This window comes from Drosophila navojoa, chromosome 5 (genome assembly GCF_054131105.1).
Source record: "Drosophila navojoa isolate 15081-1374.11 chromosome 5, UAZ_NAV_1.0, whole genome shotgun sequence".
NCBI classification, from domain to species: Eukaryota; Metazoa; Arthropoda; class Insecta; order Diptera; family Drosophilidae; genus Drosophila; species Drosophila navojoa.
In genome coordinates, this window is record NC_142893.1 from 27,001,863 (window position 1) to 27,025,145 (window position 23,283).

The following is a 23,283-nucleotide window of genomic DNA, read 5'->3' on the forward strand; positions in this document are numbered from 1 at the left end:
AGGGCAGTGAACTTGTGAGGGCAGTGACCTTCAGAGGGCAATGACCCTGGGTGGGCATTGAAGTTTTAGAGGGCACTGACCTTGAGAGGGCACTGACCTTGAGAGGGCACTGACCTTGGTAGGGCAATGACCTTGATTGGGCAGTGACCTTGAGAGGGCACTGACCTTGAGAGGGCACTGACCTTGAGAGGGCACTGATCTTGGTAGGGCAATGACCTTGAGAAGGCACTGACCTTGAGAAGGCAATGACTTTGAGAGGGCAATGACTTTGAGAGGGCACTGACCTTGAGAGGGCAATGACCTTGAGAGAGCAGTGACCTTGAGATGGCAGTGACCTGGAGAGGGAAATTACCTTGACAGGGCAACGACCATGAGAGGGCAATGACCTGAACGCAGTTCATTTCGACGCCTTTGAAGCTAGAGACTTGTAATTTGGAACACATACTCGTGTATAACTCCGATTTATAATTTTTATAAAATTTTAAAAATATAAAAGCTAAAATAACAAAATTTGCAATTTAAAAAAGGGGTTACCGCGGGATTTGAACTCGCACCCAAGCCATGTTTGTCAGAATATTTTATAAAAAACGATATATGTATGAAACGGTTAAGCAGGCTCTAGTCGAGACTGTTCGACTAGGAGATACCCTGAACCCTCCAAGCTGATAATCTTATTATTCTGCACTTCTTTTATGCACGCACACATACATGCATATACATCCACCCTCACGCGCCCGTTCTCTTCTAACTGCGCAGTAAGCAGCGACTGCGCTTGGGCTGCGCTGCAGTGTGGGCAAAAGTAAGAGAATTTATTTGATGAATAACTTTTTTTGTAAACATGCAATCTTAATGAAATTTTCAGGGCGTAATCATATGGTCAAAATGTGTGTACATTCCAAAGCACAAAGCACCTTGAGAGGGCAACGACCTTGAGAAGGCAATGACCTTGGGAGGGCGGTGATCCTGAGAGGCCAATGACCTTGAGATGGCAGTGACCTGGAGAGGGAAATTACCTTGAGAGGGCAACGACCTTGAGAAGGCAATGTCCTTGAGAAGGCACTAACCTTGTCAGGGCACTGACCTTGACATGGCAATGACCTTGGGAGGGCAGTGTCCTTGAGAGGGATATGTCCTTGAGATGGCAGTGACCTGGAGAGAACAGTGACATGGAGTGGGAAATTACCTTGAGAGTGCAGTGACCTTGAGAAGGCAAAGAGCTCTGGAGGGCAGTGACGCCGAGAATTCTGTGACCTTGAGAGGGCAGTGATCTTGAGAATCAAGAAAATCCTGTTAACAGAGAGGGCAATGGCCTTGAGAGGACAGTGACCTCGAGATTCCAGTGACCTTGAGAGGGCAATGACCTTGGGAGGGCAATTACCTTGTGAGGGCAGTGACCTTGAGAGGGCAATAACCTTGGGAGAGCAATGTCCTTGGGAGCGAAATGACCTTGGGAGGGCAGTGAACTTGTGAGGGCAGTAACCTTCAGAGGGCAATGACCCTGGGTGGGCATTGAAGTTTTAGAAGGCAATGACCTTGTGAGGGCACTGACCTTGAGAGGGCACTGACCTTGAGAGGGCACTGACCTTGAGAGGGCACTGACCTTGGTAGGGCAATGACCTTGAGAGGGCACTGACCTTGAGAGGGCAATGACTTTGAGAGAGAAATGACCTTGGGAGGGAAATGACCTTGGTAGGGCAATAAACTTGAGAGCGCAGTGACCTTGGGAGGGCAATGACCTTGAGAGGGCACTGACCTTGGTAGGGCAATGACCTTGAGAGGGCACTGACCTTGAGAGGGCACTGAACTTGAGAGGGCACTGACCTTGAGAGGGCACTGACCTTGAGAGGGCACTGACCTTGAGAGGGCACTGACCTTGAGAGGGCACTGACCTTGAGAGGGCACTGACCTTGGGTGAGCAATGTCCTTGGGAGGGAAATAACCTGGAGACAGCAACGACCTTGAGAGGGCAGTGATCTTGAGAGGGCAATGACCTTGGGAGCGCAACGACCTTGGGAGGGAAATGACCTTGGGAGGGCAGTGAACTTGTGAGGGCAGTGACCTTAAGAGGGCACTGACCTTGGTAGGGCAATGACCTTAAGAGGGCACTGACCTTGGTAGGGCAATGACCTTGAGAGGGCACTGACCTTGAGAGGGCAATGACCTTGAGAGGGCACTGACCTTGAGAGGGCACTGACCTTGAGAGGGCACTGACCTTGAGAGGGCACTGACCTTGAGAGGGCACTGACCTTGGTAGGGCAATGAACTTGGTAGGGCAATGACCTTGAGAGGGCACTGACCTTGAGAGGGCAATGATCTTGGGAGGGCAACGACCTTGGGAGGGAAATGACCTTGGGAGGGCAGTGAACTTGTGAGGGCAGTGACCTTCAGAGGGCAATGAAGTTTTAGAGGGCACTGACCTTGGTAGGGCAATGACCTTGAGAGGGCACTGACCTTGAGAGGGCACTGACCTTGAGAGGGCACTGACCTTGAGAGGGCACTGACCTTCGTAGGGCAATGAACTTGGTAGGGCAATGACCTTGAGAGGGCACTGACCTTGAGAGGGCAATGATCTTGGGAGGGCAACGACCTTGGGAGGGAAATGACCTTGGGAGGGCAGTGAACTTGTGAGGGCAGTGACCTTGGGTGAGGGAAGTCCTTGGGAGAGAAATGACCTTGGTAGGGCAATAAACTTGAGAGCGCAGTGACCTTGGGAGGGCAATGACCTTGAGAGGGCACTGACCTTGGTAGGGCAATGACCTTGAGAGGGCATTGACCTTGAGAGGGCACTGAACTTGAGAGGGCACTGACCTTGAGAGGGCACTGACCTTGAGAGGGCACTGACCTTGGTAGGGCAATGAACTTGGTAGGGCAATGACCTTGGGAGGGCAATTACCTTGTGAGGGCAGTGACCTTGAGAGGGCAATAACCTTGGGAGAGCAATGTCCTTGGGAGCGAAATGACCTTGGGAGGGCAGTGAACTTGTGAGGGCAGTGACCTTCAGAGGGCAATGACCCTGGGTGGGCATTGAAGTTTTAGAAGGCAATGACCCTTGGTGGGCATTGAAGTTTTAGAAGGCAATGACCTTGAGAAGGCACTGACCTTGAGATGGCAGTGACCTGGAGACTGCACTGACCTTGAGAGGGCAATGACCTTGGGTGAGCAATGTCCTTGGGAGAGAAATGACCTTGGGAGGGAAATGACCTTGGTAGGGCAATGACCTTGAGAGGGCACTGACCTTGGTAGGGCAATGACCTTGAGAGGGCACTGACCTTGGTAGGGCAATGACCTTGAGAGGGCACTGACCTTGAGAGGGCACTGACCTTGGTAGGGCAATGAACTTGGTAGGGCAATGACCTTGAGAGGGCACTGACCTTGAGAGGGCACTGACCTTGAGAGGGCAATGACCTTGGGTGAGCAATGTCCTTGGGAAGGAAATAACCTGGAGACAGCAACGACCTTGAGAGGGCAGTGATCTTGAGAGGGCAATGACCTTGGGAGCGCAACGACCTTGGGAGGGAAATGACCTTGGGAGGGCAGTGAACTTGTGAGGGCAGTGACCTTAAGAGGGCACTGACCTTGGTAGGGCAATGACCTTGAGAGGGCACTGACCTTGAGAGGGCACTGACCTTGAGAGGGCACTGACCTTGGTAGGGCAATGACCTTGAGAGGGCAATGATATTGGGAGGGCAACGACCTTGGGAGGGAAATGACCTTGGGAGGGCAGTGAACTTGTGAGGGCAGTGACCTTCAGAGGGCAATGACCCTGGGTGGGCATTGAAGTTTTAGAGGGCACTGACCTTGAGAGGGCACTGACCTTGAGAGGGCACTGACCTTGAGAGGGCACTGACCTTGGTAGGGCAATGACCTTGATTGGGCAGTGACCTTGACAGGCATTGACCTTAAGAGGGCATCGATCTCTGCAGGGCAGTGACGCCGAGAATCCATGTATCCAAATCTATATACTTTAGAGGTTTATCTTAAATGCAATAATGTTTTGTTTAACGAATTAAGTAATTCAACAGACTAGTCTCTTTTAGATAAGTCGGTTGATATTAAGTTGGCAGTATCGTTTTCTGTTCGTATGCCTCGAGAGAACACACATTAATAATCTCTCATTCTTCCATTCTCGCTCATATTCGCTGGCCAGCAGCTATATGAGGAGGAGGAGAGGAAAGAGAGATATTCTTTATTCATACAATACTGTTCTTAGCATTTTTTTTTTTTTCTGTTCGTATGCCTCGAGAGAACACACATTAATGATCTCTCATTCTTCCATTCTCACTCATATTCGCTGACCAGCAGCTATATGAAGAGGAGGAGAGAGAGGAGAGATATTCTTTATTCATACAATACTGTTCTTAGCATTTTTTTTGAATTTACATGGCGCCTTAAATTATTTAGGTCTATAATTGCCGAAACTTGCTCAACATGAGCTATTTAAATAGGGGCAAGTGCAACATTAAATTGCTGTGCAGCCTTGCGTTACATATTAATATATAATACAGCAGATCAAAGCAAAAATTAATAACATTTGATGTGCTTAGATTACTAGTGTAACACTAATGAGTAGGTTTGGTTATAATTTTAAAGTAGATTTAAGCAATAACAATTAATATAATTAATTCACTCTATTTTAATTCTATTTGCAGGGACACCAATAGGATGCGCGACGAACTTAGCAGTATGGAGAGCCGCTAGTTGAATTTAGAGGGAAGAGTCAGGACGTCGTCCATTCATTTTCCCTATACTTGTCTAAGCTAATATAACTTTTAATAAAATTTTAAACTTATATCTATAATTCATTTCATTTCACTAACTTATTTCAATACAAATAATTAAATTATTTCGCAAGTGCAATTTGGAGATTGTGCAGCTATGCGTTTGTACATTTATCGGGATGCAAAAATCAAAACAAAAGGTAATTATCGAAAAATGTATAAATGGCCAGTCCCAGTCTAAATGTAGTGGGAATTTTCAATTAACTATAAAAGGTGAGTAATAGTGCTTAAAATTGTAATTTGTTTATACTATTTACAGCTAATTATTACTTATTTAATGGTAAGTTTTCATTTCATTAATATTCATATAAATTCATTATGTAGCAATATTTGTGCAAAAATATCACAAGTGCTATCACATATGTGGCTTCAGTTGTAATCATACTAATATTATTTTTAATTTGATTTAATATAGTTTATAGTTGATTAAGAGATAATAAATTTGAATTCTAATAAGTTTTTCTTTTCATATTCGATTTCAGAACTATCGCAAACAACAATCGCGAGGAGAGGCTGTGCAGCCCTGGTATGCATATCGATATGCATGCATCGAAACATATGTTTAGAAAACATGTGGGAAAGGCAAGTGCCAATAATTGCAAAATTTGCAACTGAAAGAGGTAAGTATGGATTCTAATAAGAATACTGAAATAATTATTAATAATTTGATATTAATTCATAAGTTGTACATGCATTTCAGCAGTTTATCCAGTGTGCATGTGGGTGCGCGTTCAGCAGACCGAAGCAGCGAGCGACGCAAAGTGGCTGCTAGGTAAGTTAAATATGCAGATATATATAAATGTGTTTATACTTATTGTTTTTCTGTTTTTAATTGCAGGGAATCATCCAGTGGGCCGAGAAGAAGCAGCCGAGAAGACTCCGCATCTCAATTTATACGCTGCGCCGCCAGTTTAGTTAAGTTGTTTGTGTAGTTTAAGCCGGCGCGCTGCAGTGTTGTTTTGTTAATGTTGTTTTGTTTTTATTTGCAGGGCATCATCCAGTAGAACGAGAGGCGGCAGCAGAGAAGACTCCAACATCCCGCCAGCTCAGTTTAATTGTTTGTGTAGCTAAGCCAGTTTCGTTTAATTGATTGTGTGTAGCTTAAGCCAGTGCATTGTTGAGTTGTTTTGTGGAGTTGTTTTGTTGCGTATGTGTATACCTTGGCAGGTAGGATATATGAGGACGACCAGTTTCCAGGTAAGTAGCTTTTACAGGTTGGATATGCGTGGACGACCAGTTTCCAGGTGAGTTGCCTTTGCAGACAAGATATGCGTGGACGACCAGTTTCCAGGTAAGTAGCTTTTATATACAGGTGGCCAATTTGAATTTAATTTTTGTTTTATATTATTCAGCATATATGGAATATCCTTTGCAGATAGGATATGTGTTGACGACCAGATTCCAGGTGAGTTGCTTTGCAGATAGGGCGTGTGTGGACGACCAGTTTCCAGGTAAGTTGCTTGTGTATACCAATGGCCAATTTGAAATTAATTTCTGTTTTATATTGTTATACAGCGTATGTGGGATATCCTTTGCAGCTAGGATATGTGTGGACGACCAGTTTCCAGGTAAGTTGCCTTTGCAGGTAGGACGTGCGTGGACAACCAGTTACCAGGTAAGTAGCATTTATATACAGGTGGCCAATTTGAATATAATTTTGGTTTTATATTGTTTTTTTTAGCCTATATGCTGGCAATCAGCTGCTGTGGAAGGACCAACTAGGATCATCCGAAGAGCCGTTTGGATTGGTGCCGAGAGTGCGCGAAGTGCTCGCAGTTGGTGGCATCGGCGCCAGCTGCCGAAATACTGGGAGGCGCGATTGCGAGGCGGTTGCATTGCCTACGTTTTGCGTCGCGCCAGAGGATGGACTGCGAGGGCGTGCAATAATTGGTGGCGTGTTGTTGCGGCGAGCCTCATGTCCGCGGTGCGCTGCATTTGTGCGAAGAATTTCGCTGGAGTTGCGGGTTGAGGCCGGATATGACCTCGTAAACCTCTCTGCCAGGATGTTGCGGCTGTGCTCTCGGAAAGTGATCGGGCCGTATACGGGCGGATGTCGACGAAGATAGTCAGCGCGCAGCTCCTCTTCAAACTCCGCTTGTCTTCGCTGCTGTCGTTGTGATCGCAGTTCAATTTCGTTAGCCAGGTGAGTGTTGACCAGACTAGAGTATCTGGGCATAGTTAGCCGCTGCGGTACAAATGGATCATGGGCAATGCTACTGGCCTCGCTGTTGCTGTGTACTCGCAGTCTATCATAATATTTGATGCAAATATTATTAAATAATTCATCCACAGATAAGACGCCCAGTTCAGATCTGATGCGAGCATTTGAGATATAATATTGAGCGCCAGATATGGTTCTCAAAGCTTTGTTGTGTGCAACTCTGATGCGGTCAAATTGAGTTTCTGACAAGAGCGCACCCCAGACAGGTATAGTATATTGCCACAGTGGCGCAACTAGCTGTTTGTAGATTATAGTTTTTGTTTTTAAAGACAATTTACTATTTCTATTAATGAGCCAATCTATGTTTTTCAGCCGAGCCCTAACCCTCGAGACGACAGTGGTGACATGGGTGCCGAATTGCAGCTTTGTGTCCATTGTGACACCCAAATACGGATGCGATGTGCCATTCTTAATCGCTTCATTGCCGATGCGGATATCCTGATACGGCGCTATCCTATTGTAGGTATGCATAATGTGCATCGTTTTGCCAGTGTTGATAGTAATGCACCATTTCTTTGCCCATAGAGCTAAACTGTCCATATACTCTTGCTGGTGGACTAAAGCATCTGCTTGGCTACAGTTGGCTGAGAGGACTACTACGTCGTCAGCATAAGTGGCTAAAAGGAACTTGTTTTCAAAGGCATACGCTGGCCTTGGAATATCGCTGGTGTATATGTTGTACAGCACTGGCCCAAGCAGGCTGCCTTGAGGCACACCAGCGTGTATCCGTTTGGTAGCAGAGCGACATCCTCCATGGCATTCAACTACAAATGATCGATTTGCAAGGTATGAGGAAAGGATTTGATACAGAGCATCAGGTAAGAGCATCTTGAGCTTGTATCTCAGACCTGAGTGCCACACTCTGTCAAATGCTTCCTTTATATCCAGATAGACTGCAGAGCAATACTTATGTTCATCGTACGCTTTTAGGATGAACTGCGTGACACGCCCAAGTTGTTGCTCAGCTGAGTGGGCCTTGCGAAAGCCAAATTGGTGGCTGGGTATAGCGTCGGTGAGTGCTTCTTGTTCAAGCATACGGCTCAAGATAATAAATTCCAATATTTTAGATAAGCCGGACAGGAGGCTTATTGGCCTGTAAGATGATACATGTTGCGTGGGTTTGCCAGGCTTGTGTATCATCTTAACCAGCGCTTTTTTTTTTTTTCTGTTCGTATGCCTCGAGAGAACACACATTAATGATCTCTCATTCTTCCATTCTCACTCATATTCGCTGACCAGCAGCTATATGAAGAGGAGGAGAGAGAGGAGAGATATTCTTTATTCAAACAATACTCTACTATAGCATTTTTTCTTGAATTTACATGGCGCCTTAAATTACTTAGGTCTAAATTTATCGAAACTTGCTCAACATGAGCTATTTAAATAATGGCAAGTGCAACATTAAATTGCTGTGCAGCCTTGCGTTACATATTTTTATACAAAAGAGCAGATCAAAGCAAAAATGAGTAACTTTTGATGTACTTAAATTTCTAGTTTAGCACTAATGAGTAGGTTTAGTTATAATTTTGATGTAGATTTAAGCAATAACAATTAATATAATTAATTCACTCTATTTTTAATTCTATTTGCAGGAACACCAATAAGATGCGCGAAGAACTTAGCAGTATGGAGAGCCGCTAGTTGGATTTAGAGGGAAGAGTCAGGACGTCGTCCATTCATTTTCCCTATACTTGTCTAAGCTAATATAACTTTTAATAAAATTTTTAAACTTATATCTATAATTCATTTGATTTCACTAGCTTATTTCAATATAAATAATTAAATTATTTCGCAAGTGCAATTTGAAGAGATTGTGCAGCTATGCGTTTGTACATTTATCGGGATGCAAAAATCAAAACAAAAGGTAATTTTCTGTTCGTATGCCTCGAGAGAACACACATTAATGATCTCTCATTCTTCCATTCTCACTCATATTCGCTGACCAGCAGCTATATGAAGAGGAGGAGAGAGAGGAGAGATATTCTTTATTCAAACAATACTCTACTATAGCATTTTTTCTTGAATTTACATGGCGCCTTAAATTACTTAGGTCTAAATTTATCGAAACTTGCTCAACATGAGCTATTTAAATAATGGCAAGTGCAACATTAAATTGCTGTGCAGCCTTGCGTTACATATTTTTATACAAAAGAGCAGATCAAAGCAAAAATGAGTAACTTTTGATGTACTTAAATTTCTAGTTTAGCACTAATGAGTAGGTTTAGTTATAATTTTGATGTAGATTTAAGCAATAACAATTAATATAATTAATTCACTCTATTTTTAATTCTATTTGCAGGAACACCAATAAGATGCGCGACGAACTTAGCAGTATGGAGAGCCGCTTGTTGGATTTAGAGGGAAGAGTCAGGACGTCGTCCATTCATTTTCCCTATACTTGTCTAAGTTAATATAACTTTTAATAAAATTTTTAAACTTATATCTAAAATTCATTTGATTTCACTAACTTATTTCAATATAAATAATTAAATTATTTCGCAAGTGCAATTTGAAGAGATTGTGCAGCTATGCGTTTGTACATTTATCGGGATGCAAAAATCAAAACAAAAGGTAATTATCGAAAAATGTATAAATGGCCAGTCCCAGTCTAAATGTAGTGGGAATTTTCAATTAACTATAAAAGGTGAGTAATAGTGCTTAAAATTGTAATTTGTTTATACTATTTACAGCTAATTATTACTTATTTAATGGTAAGTTTTCATTTCATTAATATTCATATAAATTCATTATGTAGCAATATTTGTGCAAAAATATCACAAGTGCTATCACATATGTGGCTTCAGTTGCAATCATACTAATATTATTTTTAATTTGATTTAATATAGTTTATAGTTGATTAAGAGATATTAAATTTGAATTCTAATAAGTTTTTCTTTTCATTTTCGATTTCAGAACTATCGCAAACAACAATCGCGAGGAGAGGTTGCGCAGCCCTGGTATGCATATCGATATGCATACATCGAAACATATGTTTAGAAAACATGTGGAAAAGGCAGAGTGGCAATAATTGCAAAATTTGCAACTGAAAGAGGTAAGTATGGATTCTAATAAGAATACTGAGATAATTATTAATAATTTGATATTAATTCGTAAATTGTGCATGCGTTTCAGCAGTTTCTCCAGTGTGCATGTGGGTGTGCATTCAGCAGACCGAGGCAGCGAGTGACGCAAAGTGGTTGCTAGGTAAGTTAAATATGCAGATATATATAAATGTGTTTATACTTATTGTTTTTCTGTTTTTAATTGCAGGGAATCATCCAGTGGGCCGAGAGGAAGCAGCCAAGAAGACTCCGCATCCCATTTTACACGCAGCGCCGCCAGTTTAGTTAAGTTGTTTGTGTAGTTTAAGCCGGTGCGTTGCAGTGTTGTTTTGTTAATGGTGTTTTGTTTTTATTTGCAGGGCATCATCCAGCAGAACGAGAGGCGGCAGCAGAGAAGACTCCAACATCCCGCCAGCTCAGTTTAATTGTTTGTGTGGCTAAGCCAGTTTCGTTTAATTGATTGTGTGTAGCTTAAGCCAGTGCATTGTTGAGTTGTTTTGTTGAGTTGTTTTGTTGCGTGTATGTGTATACCTTGGCAGGTAGGATATATGAGGACGACCAGTTTCCAGGTAAGTAGCTTTTACAGGTTGGATATGCGTGGACGACCAGTTTCCAGGTGAGTTGCCTTTGCAGACAGGATATGCGTGGACGACCAGTTTCCAGGTAAGTAGCTTTTATATACAGGTGGCCAATTTGAATATAATTTTGATTTTATATTGTTTTTTAGCATATATGGGATATCCTTTGCAGATAGGATATGCGTTGACGACCAGATTCCAGGTAAGTTTCCTTAGCAGATAGGACGTGTGTGGACGACCAGTTTCCAGGTAAGTTGCTTGTGTATACCAATGGCCAATTTGAATTTAATTTTTGTTTTATATTGTTATTTAGCATATATGCTGCCAATCAGCTGCTGGGGAAGGACCGGCTAGGATCATCCGAAGAGCCGTTTGGATTGGTGCCGGGAGAGCGCGAGGTGCTCGCAGTTGGTGGCATCGGCGCCAGCTGCCGAAAAACTGGGAGGCGCGATTGCGAGGCGGCTGCGTTGCCTACGCTTTGCGTCGCCCCAGAGGATGGACTGCGTGAGCGTGCAACATTTGGTGGCGCGTTGCTGCGGCGAGCCTCATGTCCGTGGTGCGCTGCAGATGTGCGAAGATTTTCGCTGGAGTTGCGGGTTGAGGCCGGATATGACCTCGTAAACCTCTCTGCCAGGATGTTGCGGCTGTGCTCGCGAAAAGTAATCGGGCCGTAAACGGGCGGATGTCGGCGAAGATAGTCAGCGCGCAGCTCCTCTTCGAACTCCGCTTGTCTTCGCTGCAGTCGTTGTGTGCGCTGTGCAATTTCGTTAGCCAGGTGAGTGTTGACCAGACTAGAGTATCTGGGCATAGTTAGCCGCTGCGGTACAAACGGATCGTGAGCAATGCTACTGGCCTCGCTGTTGCTGTGTACTCGCAGTCTGTCATAATATTTGGTGCAAATATTATTAAATAATTCATCCACAGATAAGACGCCCAGTTCGGATCTGATGCGAGCATTTGAGATATAATATTGAGCGCCAGATATGGTTCTCAAAGCTTTGTTGTGTGCAACTCTGATGCGGTCAAACTGAGTTTCTGACAAGAGCGCACCCCAGACAGGTATAGTATATTGCCACAGTGGCGCAACTAGCTGTTTGTAGATTATAGTTTTCGTTTTTAGTGACAATTTACTATTTCTATTAATAAGCCAATCTATGTTTTTCAGCCGAGCCCTAACCCTCGAGACGACTGTGGTGACATGGGTGCCGAATTGCAGCTTTGTGTCCATTGTGACACCCAAATACGGATGCGATGTGCCATTTTTAATCGCTTCATTGCCGATGCGGATATCTTGATACGGCGCTATTCTATTGTAGGTATGCATAATGTGCATTGTTTTGCCAGTGTTTATAGTAATGCACCATTTCTTTGCCCATAGAGCTAAACTGTCCATATACTCTTGCTGGTGGACTAGAGCATCTGCTTGGCTACAGTTGGCTGAGAGGACTACTACGTCGTCAGCATAAGTGGCTAAGAGGAACTTGTTTTCGAAAGCATATGCTGGCCTTGGAATGTCGCTGGTGTATATATTATACAGCACTGGCCCCAGCAGGCTGCCTTGAGGCACACCAGCGTGTATTTGCTTGGTGGCAGAGCGACATCCTCCATGGCATTCAACTACAAATGAGCGATTTGCAAGGTATGAGCAAAGGATTTGATACAGAGCATCAGGTAAGAGCATCTTGAGCTTGTATCTCAGACCTGAGTGCCACACTCTGTCAAATGCTTCTTTAATATCAAGATATACAGCAGAGCAATACTTATGTTCTTCGTACGCTTTTAGGATGAACTGCGTGACACGCCCAAGTTGTTGCTCAGCTGAGTGGGCCTTGCGGAAGCCAAATTGGTGGCTGGGTATAGCGTCGGTAAGTGCTTCTTGTTCAAGCATACGGCTCAAGATTATAAACTCCAATATTTTAGATAAGCCGGACAGGAGACTTATTGGCCTGTAAGATGATACATGTTGCGTGGGTTTGCCAGGCTTGTGTATCATCTTAACCAGCGCTAACTTCCAGTTGGAGGGGAAGTGGCCAAATCGAAGCGAGTTATTGAAGATGAGAACCAGGTACAGTATTGCGCTCATTGGCAGCGATTTGATGGTGTGATTATCAATGCAATCTAAACCAGCAGCTTTCTTCTTTTCTAGCGAGGCAATATGGCTAACGACCTCTGCAGCAGTGACTGGCCGAAAAGAGACCGAGGAAGACGCAGACGGCAGGTTTATTTGCGCCTCAATTTCGGCCAGGTCACCAGGTGATGCAGAGATGAGAGGCTTGAAGCGTTGCTCAAGGCTGTCAGCAAACACTTCAGCTTTCTCCGCCGTCGTTTTGCACCATATGTTATTTGCGTTGGAGCCGTTGCTATCGCTGGACTTTAATAGCGGCAGATTAGGAGCCGGCTGTCGCTTGATCTCATTTGTGAGACGCCAAAGCTTTTGCATGCTGTATCTATCCGTTGGGTCGATAGAGCTAAATAGTGCTTCTTCATATCTTTGCTTTGCAGTTTTTATCTCTTTGCTAATGCGGTTTGATAGTCTATTGCAGAGCTGCTTCGCCAGAGGAGAACGGCTTTGAAGAAGAAGGCGTTTAATTTGCCTTTTGGCCTCGATCAGCTGGAGAGTCTGGCTCTTAACTCGGAACCCGGATCTGGTTATCCTGCGTGGACACTGCGCATTTGCAAAGTTAGCAGCTTCTTGGACATTCCTAACGAGAATATCGACACAATCATCAACATCATCTGGACTGCTGATTTCTGTGTTGAGTAGGATTCTGTCATTCAGATAACTTTGAAACTTGCTAATATTAGCATTTAACTGCAGAAGATGGCCTCTTGCTTCGCCGATGATTGGCTTCTCAACCAGCTGAACTAGCAGCGGGAGGTGATCCGAGTTGAGCTCGAAGGAGTCAGATATGGACAGCAAATCTCGCCTGATGCCTTTGAAGAGCGCAAAATCTATGGCAGATGGAGTTTGGCGCGAGTTAAAAGGGTAATGCGTTGGCGACCCTGTTGCCAGAATATTGCAATTCTCCTGAAAAATGCTGTTGACTAATGCTCTGCCTCTTATACAGGATCTGGCATTACCCCACCATTGGCTCTTTGCGTTCCAGTCGCCACCAACTAGATACGCGTCGCCCAGCGAATTTAGCATGCTGCTGAAATCTTGCGCAGACCAGCTTACTTGCGGGGGGCAGTAAATGGCCACAATATTTACGTGCCTGCCGTTTTGTAAGCTGACTGATACCTCAACACTTTGGTACGAGTCCAAGGACGAGCAGCGCATAGCATAATGGCAAATGCTTTGCCTAATTATAAGAGCTGCGCCACCTCTGCGCCTATTTGTAGGGTGGTTTGCCAGATATATAATATAGCCGTCTATAGTGATACTGTCATTGTCCGTCAGATGGGTTTCGGACACGAGCATTATATCTATATTATGCTTAATAATATATTGTTTTACTTCGGCGAGCTTATTTGTTATGCCAGCAGCATTCCATATAGATATTTTAATGTCATTTGCTCTATTTGATACAGCAGTCTGCAGTGTGCAGCTGCGTCTATTTGCAGTATGCGCGTTTGGTGCATTACTAGACATTATGGCGCTCATTTGGACCATCTCTAGATAGCAGATAGGCAGTCAATGCGTTTATACTCTCTATCAGCTTGTCTATTTTGGCCTCTAGTCTGGAGGTATCCTGTAATGGCACAGCTGGCCTGTAAGCATAACTAGGCTGCTGAGGATGCAGAGGAAAGCCCACCCCATTAATATGGTGTGTCTCCCCAGTTTCGATAGGAGGGCGCCTACGGCGAGTGCTCAAGCTGCGGCTTCTATTTGGCTGCGCTGACCGCTGAGCGCTTGCTTGCCTAGGCAATCTGGCTTGCTGTTGCTGCTGGTTTGGCTGGGCGCGTTTTGCAACACTCTGCCTTGATTGGCGTTGCTGGCTGTTTATGGCTGCCGGCGCCGCTGGCTGTTTGAACTGGAGACCCGCGCGGAGAGCAGAAGCATAGCTGGGTCCAGCATTAGTGGCTTGGGGACGCGACTGAGGGGGGGCTGGCTGAAAAACATTTGGCATATTTGGTCTACTGCTATGAGCAGTTGCTTTGGGGGCTGGCTTTGTCAGTGTTCTAACGATCTGGCTAAGTTGGACCGTCGATATGGGCTCTCGCTTCTTGCAAGCCTCTTTATAGGAGGGGCAACCTCTATAGCTCGCCGCATGTGGGCCCGAGCAGTTTGCGCACTTTGCTGGCGAGTTGTCGCCTTTTTGCTTGCTGCACTCAACTGAGGCGTGATTTTCGCCGCATTTGACGCAAGCAAAAGGGCGGCGGCAATAGTTTTTAGTGTGCCCAAACTTCTGGCACCTGTGGCATTGGGCTACATCGCTGGATTTAATTGGCCTCTCGACTCTAACTCGCTGGTTTTTTTCTGTTCGTATGCCTCGAGAGAACACACATTAATGATCTCTCATTCTTCCATTCTCGCTCATATTCGCTGACCAGCAGCTATATGAAGAGGAGGAGAGAAAGGAGAGATATTCTTTATTCAAACAATACTCTACTATAGCATTTTTTCTTGAATTTACATGGCGCCTTAAATTACTTAGGTCTAAATTTATCGAAACTTGCTCAACATGAGCTATTTAAATAGTGGCAAGTGCAACATTAAATTGCTGTGCAGCCTTGCGTTACATACTAATATAAAAAGCAGCAGATCAAAGCAAAAAATTAATTACATTTGATGTGCTTAAATTACTAGTTTAACACTAATGAGTAGGTTTAGTTATAATTTTGATGTAGATTTAGGTAATAACAATTAATATAATTAATTCACTCTATTTTTAATTCTATTTGCAGGAACACCAATAAGATGCGTGACGAACTTAGCAGTATGGAGAGCCGCTAGTTGGATTTAGAGGGAAGAGTCAGGACGTCGTCCATTCGTTTTCCCTATACTTGCCTAAGCTAATATAACTTTTAATAAAATTTTAAACTTATATCTATAATTCATTTGATTTCACTAACTTATTTCAATATAAATAATTAAATTATTTCGCAAGTGCAATTTGAGGAGATTGTGCAGCTATGCGTTTGTACATTTATCGGGATGCAAAAATCAAAACAAAAGGTAATTATCGAAAAATGCATAAGTGGCCAGTCCCAGTCTAAATGTGGTGGGAATTTTCAATTAATTATAAAAAGGTGGGTAATAGTGCTTAAGATTGTAATTTGTTTATACTATTACAGCTAATAATTACTTATTAAGTGGTAAGTTTTCATTTCATACAAATTCATATAAATTCATTTCATAGCAATATTTGTGTAAAAATATCACAAGTGCTATCACATATGTGGCTTCAGTTGCAATCCTACTAATATTATTTTTAATTTGATTTAATATAGTTTATAGTTGATTAAGAAATAATAAATTTGAATTCTAATAAGTTTTTCTTTTCATTTTCGATTTCAGAACTATCGCAACCAACAATCGCGAGGAGAGGTGGTGCAGCCCTGGTATGCATATCGATATACATACATCGAAACATATGTTTAGAAAACATGTGGGAAGGCAGAGTGGCAATAATTGCAAAATTTGCAACTGAAAAGGTAAGTATGGATTCTAATAAGAATACTGAAATAATTATTAATAATTTGATATTAATTCATAGGTTGTACATGCGTTTCAGCAGTTTCTCCAGTGTGCATGTGGGTGTGCGTTCAGCAGACCGAAGCAGCGTGTGACGCAAAGTGGCTGGTAGGTAAGTTAAATATGCAAATATATATAAATGTGTTTATACTTATTGTTTTTCTGTTTTTAATTGCAGGGAATCATCCAGTGGGCCGAGAGGGAGCAGCCAAGAAGACTCCGCATCCCAATTTACACGCAGCGCCGCCAGTTTAGTTAAGTTGTTTGTGTAGTTTAAGCCGGTGCGTTGCAGTGTTGTTTTGCTAATGTTGTTATGTTTTTATTTGCAGGGGATCATCCAGCGGAACGAGAGGTGGCATCAGAGAGGACTCCAACATCCCGCCAGCTCGGTTTAATTGTTTGTGTAGCTAAGCCAGTTTCGTTTAATTAATTGTGTAGCTTAAGCCAGTGCATTGTTGAGTTGTTTTGTTGAGTTGTTTTGTTGAGTTGTATTGTTGCGTGTATGTGTATACCTTGGCAGGTAGGATATATGAGGACGACCAGTTTCCAGGTAAGTAGCTTTTACAGGTTGGATATGCGTGGACGACCAGTTTCCAGGTGAGCTGCCTTTGCAGACAGGATATGCGTGGACGACCAGTTTCCAGGTAAGTAGCTTTGATATGCAGGTGGCCAATTTGAGTTTAATTGTTTGTTTTATATTATTCAGCATATATGGGATATCCTTTGCAGATAGGATATATGTTGACGACCAGATTCCAGTTAAGTTTCCTTTGCAGATAGGACGTGAGTGGACGACCAGTTTCCAGGTAAGTTGCTTGTGTATACCAATGGCCAATTTGAAATTAATTTCTGTTTTATATTGTTATTCAGCGTATGTGGGATATCCTTTGCAGCTAGGATATGTGTGGACGACCAGTTTCCAGGTAAGTTGCCTTTGCAGGTAGGACGTGCGTGGTCAACCAGTTTCCAGGTAAGTAGCTTTTATATACAGGTGGCCAATTTGAATATAATTTTGATTTTATATTGTTTTTTAGCATATATGCTGGCAATCAGCTGCTGTGGAAGGGCCAACTAGGATCATCCGAAGAGCCGTTTGGATTGGTGCCGAGAGTGTGCGAAGTGCTCGCAGTTGGTGGCATCGGCGCCAGCTGCCGAAATACTGGGAGGCGCGATTGCGAGGCGGCTGCGTTGCCTACGTTTTGCGACGCCCCAGAGGATGGACTGCGAGAGCGTGCAACATTTGGTGGCGCGTTGCTGCGGCGAGCCTCATGTCCGCGGTGCGCTGGAGTTGTGCGAAGATTCTCGCTGGAGTTGCGGGTTGAGGCCGGATATGACCTCGTAAACCTCTCTGCCAGGATGTTGCGGCTGTGCTCGCGGAAAGTGATCGGGCCATAAACGGGCGGATGACGACGAAGATAGTCAGCGCGCAGCTCCTCTTCGAACTCTGCTTGTCTTCGCTGCTGTCGTTGTGTGCGCAGTGAAATTTCGTTAGCCAGGTGAGTGTTGACCAGACTAGAGTATCTGGGCATAGTTAGCCGCTGCGGTACAAACGGATCGTGAGCAATGCTACTGGCCTCGCTGTTGCTGTGTACTCGCAGTCTGTCATAATATTTGGTGCAAATATTATTAAATAATTCATCCACAGATAAGACGCCCAGTTCGGATCTGATGCGAGCATTTGAGATATAATATTGAGCGCCAGATATGGTTCTCAAAGCTTTGTTGTGTGCAACTCTGATGCGGTCAAATTGAGTTTCTGACAAGAGCGCACCCCAGACAGGTATAGTATATTGCCACAGTGGCGCAACTAGTTGTTTGTATATTATAGTTTTCGTTTTTAGAGACAATTTACTATTTCTATTAATAAGCCAATCTATGTTTTTCAGCCGAGCCCTAACCCTCGAGACGACAGTGGTGACATGAGTGCCGAATTGCAGCTTCGTGTCCATTGTGACACCCAAATACGGATGCGATGTGCCATTTTTAATCGCTTCATTGCCGATGCGGATATCCTGATACGGCGCTATCCTATTGTAGGTATGCATAATGTGCATCGTTTTGCCAGTGTTGATAGTAATGCACCATTTCTTTGCCCATAGAGCTAAACTGTCCATATACTCTTGCTGGTGGACTAAAGCATCTGCTTGGCTACAGTTTGCTGAGAGGACTACTACGTCGTCAGCATAAGTGGCTAAAAGGAACTTGTTTTCAAAGGCATACGCTGGCCTTGGAATATCGCTGGTGTATATGTTGTACAGCACTGGCCCAAGCAGGCTGCCTTGAGGCACGCCAGCGTGTATCCGTTTGGTAGCAGAGCGACATCCTCCATGGCATTCAACTACAAATGATCGATTTGCAAGGTATGAGGAAAGGATTTGATACAGAGCATCAGGTAAGAGCATCTTGAGCTTGTATCTCAGACCTGAGTGCCACACTCTGTCAAATGCTTCCTTTATATCCAGATAGACTGCAGAGCAATACTTATGTTCATCGTAGGCTTTTAGGATGAACTGCGTGACACGCCCAAGTTGTTGCTCAGCTGAGTGGGCCTTGCGAAAGCCAAATTGGTGGCTGGGTATAGCGTCGGTGAGTGCTTCTTGCTCCAGCATACGGCTCAAGATTATAAATTCCAATATTTTAGATAAGCCGGACAGGAGACTTATTGGCCTGTAAGATGATACATGTTGCGTGGGTTTGCCAGGCTTGTGTATCATCTTAACCAGCGCTAACTTCCAGTTGGAGGGGAAGTGGCCAAATCGAAGCGAGTTGTTGAAGATAAGAACCAGGTACAGTATTGCGCTCATTGGCAGCGATTTGATGGTGTGATTATCAATGCAATCTAAACCAGCAGCTTTCTTCTTTTCTAGCGAGGCAATATGGCTAACGACCTCTGCAGCAGTGACTGGCCGAAAAGAGACCGAGGAAGGCGCAGACGGCTGGTTTATTTGCGCCTCAATTTCGGCCAGGTCATCAGGTGATGCAGTGATTAGAGGTTTAAAACGCTGCTCAAGGCTGTCAGCAAAGACTTCAGCTTTCTCCGCCGTCGTTTTGCACCATACGTTATTGGCGTTAGAGCCATTGCTATCGCTAGACTTTAATAGCGGCAGATTTGGAGCCGGCTGTCGCTTGATCTCATTTGTGAGACGCCAAAGCTTTTGCATGCTGTATCTATCCGTTGGGTCAATAGAACTGAATAATGCTTCTTCATATCTCTGTTTTGCAGATTTAATCTCTTTGCTGATGCGGTTTGACAGTCTATTACAGAGCTGCTTCGCCAGAGGAGAACGGCTTTGAAGAAGAAGGCGTTTAATTTGCCTTTTGGCCTCGATCAGCTGGAGAGTCTGGCTTTTAACTCGGAACCCGGATCTGGTTATCCTGCGTGGACACTGCGCATTTGCAAAGTTAGCAGCTTCTTTGACATTCCTAACGAGAATATCGACACAATCATCAACATCATCTGGGCTGCTGATTTCTGTGTTGAGTAGGATTCTGTCATTCAGATAACTTTGAAACTTGCTAATATTAGCATTTAACTGCAGAAGATGGCCTCTTGCTTCGCCGATGATTGGCTTCTCAACCAGCTGAACTAGCAGCGGGAGGTGATCCGAGTTGAGCTCGAAGGAGTCAGATATGGACAGCAAATCTCGCCTGATGCCTTTGAAGAGCGCAAAATCTATGGCAGATGGAGTTTGGCGCGAGTTGAAAGGGTAATGTGTTGGCGACCCTGTTGCCAGAATATTGCAATTCTCCTGAAAAATGCTGTTGACTAATGCTCTGCCTCTTATACAGGATCTGGCATTACCCCACCATTGGCTCTTTGCGTTCCAGTCGCCACCAACTAGATACGCGTCGCCCAGCGAATTTAGCATGCTGCTGAAATCTTGCGCAGACCAGCTTGCTTGCGGGGGGCAGTAAATGGCCACAATATTTACGTGCCTGCCGTTTTGTAAGCTGACTGATACCTCAACACTTTGGTACGAGTCCAAGGACGAGCAGCGCATAGCATAATGGCAAATGCTTTGCCTAATTATAAGAGCTGCGCCACCTCTGCGCCTATTTGTAGGGTGGTTTGCCAGATATATAATATAGCCGTCTATAGTGATACTGTCATTGTCCGTCAGATGGGTTTCGGACACGAGCATTATATCTATATTATGCTTAATAATATATTGTTTTACTTCGGCGAGCTTATTTGTTATGCCAGCAGCATTCCATATAGATATTTTAATGTCATTAGCTCTATTTGATACAGCAGTCTGCAGTGTGCAGCTGCGTCTATTTGCAGTATGCGCGTTTGGTGCATTACTAGACATTATGGCGCTCATTTGGACCATCTCTAGATAGCAGATAGGCAGTCAATGCGTTTATACTCTCTATCAGCTTGTCTATTTTGGCCTCTAGTCTGGAGGTATCCTGTAATGGCACAGCTGGCCTGTAAGCATAACTAGGCTGCTGAGGATGCAGAGGAAAGCCCACCCCATTAATATGGTGTGTCTCCCCAGTTTCGATAGGAGGGCGCCTACGGCGAGTGCTCAAGCTGCGGCTTCTATTTGGCTGCGCTGACCGCTGAGCGCTTGCTTGCCTAGGCAATCTGGCTTGCTGTTGCTGCTGGTTTGGCTGGGCGCGTTTTGCAACACTCTGCCTTGATTGGCGTTGCTGGCTGTTTATGGCTGCCGGCGCCGCTGGCTGTTTGAACTGGAGACCCGCGCGGAGAGCAGAAGCATAGCTGGGTCCAGCATTAGTGGCTTGGGGACGCGACTGAGGGGGGGCTGGCTGAAAAACATTTGGCATATTTGGTCTACTGCTATGAGCAGTTGCTTTGGGGGCTGGCTTTGTCAGTGTTCTAACGATCTGGCTAAGTTGGACCGTCGATATGGGCTCTCGCTTCTTGCAAGCCTCTTTATAGGAGGGGCAACCTCTATAGCTCGCCGCATGTGGGCCCGAGCAGTTTGCGCACTTTGCTGGCGAGTTGTCGCCTTTTTGCTTGCTGCACTCAACTGAGGCGTGATTTTTTTCTGTTCGTATGCCTCGAGAGAACACACATTAATGATCTCTCATTCTTCCATTCTCACTCATATTCGCTGACCAGCAGCTATATGAAGAGGAGGAGAGAGAGGAGAGATATTCTTTATTCAAACAATACTCTACTATAGCATTTTTTCTTGAATTTACATGGCGCCTTAAATTACTTAGGTCTAAATTTATCGAAACTTGCTCAACATGAGCTATTTAAATAATGGCAAGTGCAACATTAAATTGCTGTGCAGCCTTGCGTTACATATTTTTATACAAAAGAGCAGATCAAAGCAAAAATGAGTAACTTTTGATGTACTTAAATTTCTAGTTTAGCACTAATGAGTAGGTTTAGTTATAATTTTGATGTAGATTTAAGCAATAACAATTAATATAATTAATTCACTCTATTTTTAATTCTATTTGCAGGAACACCAATAAGATGCGCGAAGAACTTAGCAGTATGGAGAGCCGCTAGTTGGATTTAGAGGGAAGAGTCAGGACGTCGTCCATTCATTTTCCCTATACTTGTCTAAGCTAATATAACTTTTAATAAAATTTTTAAACTTATATCTATAATTCATTTGATTTCACTAGCTTATTTCAATATAAATAATTAAATTATTTCGCAAGTGCAATTTGAAGAGATTGTGCAGCTATGCGTTTGTACATTTATCGGGATGCAAAAATCAAAACAAAAGGTAATTATCGAAAAATGTATAAATGGCCAGTCCCAGTCTAAATGTAGTGGGAATTTTCAATTAACTATAAAAGGTGAGTAATAGTGCTTAAAATTGTAATTTGTTTATACTATTTACAGCTAATTATTACTTATTTAATGGTAAGTTTTCGTTTCATTAATATTCATATAAATTCATTATGTAGCAATATTTGTGCAAAAATATCACAAGTGCTATCACATATGTGGCTTCAGTTGCAATCATACTAATATTATTTTTAATTTGATTTAATATAGTTTATAGTTGATTAAGAGATATTAAATTTGAATTCTAATAAGTTTTTCTTTTCATTTTCGATTTCAGAACTATCGCAAACAACAATCGCGAGGAGAGGTTGCGCAGCCCTGGTATGCATATCGATATGCATACATCGAATGCATATGTTTAGAAAACATGTGGAAAAGGCAGAGTGGCAATAATTGCAAAATTTGCAACTGAAAGAGGTAAGTATGGATTCTAATAAGAATACTGAAATAATTATTAATAATTTGATATTAATTCATAGGTTGTACATGCGTTTCAGCAGTTTCTCCAGTGTGCAGATTGTAGTGCGTTGAGCAGGCCGAAGCAGCGAGTGACGCAAAGTGGCTGCTAGGTAAGTTAAATATGCAAATATATATAAATGTGTTTATACTTATTGTTTTTCTGTTTTTAATTGCAGGGAATCGTCCAGTGGGCCGAGAGGAAGCAGCCAAGAAGACTCCGCATCCCAATTTACACGCAGCGCCGCCAGTTTAGTTAAGTTGTTTGTGTAGTTTAAGCCGGTGCGTTGCAGTGTTGTTTTGTTAATGATGTTTTGTTTTTATTTGCAGGGCATCATCCAGTAGAACGAGAGGCGGCAGCAGAGAAGACTCCAACATCCCGCCAGCTCAGTTTAATAGTTTGTGTAGCTAAGCCAGTTTCGTTTAATTGATTGTGTGTAGCTTAAGCCAGTGCATTGTTGAGTTGTTTTGTTGCGTGTATGTGTATACCTTGGCAGGTAGGATATATGAGGACGACCAGTTTCCAGGTAAGTAGCTTTTACAGGTTGGATATGCGTGGACGACCAGTTTCCAGGTGAGTTGCCTTTGCAGACAAGATATGCGTGGGCGACCAGTTTCCAGGTAAGTAGCTTTTATATACAGGTGGCCAATTTGAATTTAATTTTTGTTTTGTATTATTCAGCATATATGGAATATCCTTTGCAGAAAGGATATGTGTTGACGACCAGATTCCAGGTGAGTTGCTTTGCAGATAGGGCGTGTGTGGACGAC

At 43.6% G+C, this 23,283-nt stretch overlaps 3 protein-coding genes and 1 long non-coding RNA gene across 4 annotated transcripts; 2 read left to right on the forward strand and 2 right to left on the reverse strand.

Moving 5' to 3' along the window:
- Nucleotides 1-5,654: 5,654 nt before the first annotated feature.
- LOC149091284 (uncharacterized) lies at nucleotides 5,655-14,002 on the forward strand. Its single transcript, XM_089262340.1, has 11 exons — nucleotides 5,655-6,393; nucleotides 6,460-6,921; nucleotides 7,071-7,205; nucleotides 7,312-7,462; nucleotides 7,525-7,817; nucleotides 7,888-8,011; nucleotides 12,560-12,704; nucleotides 12,786-13,056; nucleotides 13,173-13,394; nucleotides 13,458-13,625; nucleotides 13,708-14,002. The coding sequence occupies exons 7-10, from the start codon at nucleotides 12,694-12,696 to the stop codon at nucleotides 13,506-13,508; spliced, it is 555 nt and encodes a 184-aa protein (XP_089118466.1). The 5' UTR covers nucleotides 5,655-6,393; nucleotides 6,460-6,921; nucleotides 7,071-7,205; nucleotides 7,312-7,462; nucleotides 7,525-7,817; nucleotides 7,888-8,011; nucleotides 12,560-12,693; the 3' UTR covers nucleotides 13,509-13,625; nucleotides 13,708-14,002.
- Nucleotides 9,930-21,860, forward strand: LOC149091285 (uncharacterized). The gene is made up of 8 exons (XR_016197154.1): nucleotides 9,930-10,203; nucleotides 10,270-10,724; nucleotides 10,789-11,698; nucleotides 18,164-18,314; nucleotides 18,377-18,669; nucleotides 18,740-18,863; nucleotides 18,919-19,063; nucleotides 21,720-21,860. It is a non-coding gene; the product is annotated as an uncharacterized LOC149091285 (long non-coding RNA).
- LOC149091286 (uncharacterized) lies at nucleotides 13,807-15,049 on the reverse strand. The gene has a single exon (XM_089262341.1). It carries the CDS (start codon nucleotides 14,707-14,709, stop codon nucleotides 14,224-14,226), a length of 486 nt encoding a protein of 161 aa, XP_089118467.1. The 5' UTR covers nucleotides 14,710-15,049; the 3' UTR covers nucleotides 13,807-14,223.
- Nucleotides 19,795-21,262, reverse strand: LOC149091287 (uncharacterized). Its single transcript, XM_089262343.1, has one exon. It carries the CDS (start codon nucleotides 21,066-21,068, stop codon nucleotides 20,583-20,585), a length of 486 nt encoding a protein of 161 aa, XP_089118469.1. The 5' UTR covers nucleotides 21,069-21,262; the 3' UTR covers nucleotides 19,795-20,582.
- Nucleotides 21,861-23,283: the final 1,423 nt, after the last annotated feature.

Bases quoted from the DNA above. Each gene is read 5' to 3' on its own strand.
- LOC149091284 (XM_089262340.1), top strand. The intron at 13,057-13,172 runs GTGAGACGCCAA...GCGGTTTGATAG, and splicing joins GCTGTCGCTTGATCTCATTT to TCTATTGCAGAGCTGCTTCG. The intron at 13,395-13,457 runs GTTGAGTAGGAT...ATTTAACTGCAG, and splicing joins TCTGGACTGCTGATTTCTGT to AAGATGGCCTCTTGCTTCGC.
- LOC149091286 (XM_089262341.1), bottom strand. From the start codon at position 14,709: ATGCCAAATGTTTTTCAGCCAGCCCCCCCTCAGTCGCGTCCCCAAGCC.
- LOC149091287 (XM_089262343.1), bottom strand. From the start codon at position 21,068: ATGCCAAATGTTTTTCAGCCAGCCCCCCCTCAGTCGCGTCCCCAAGCC.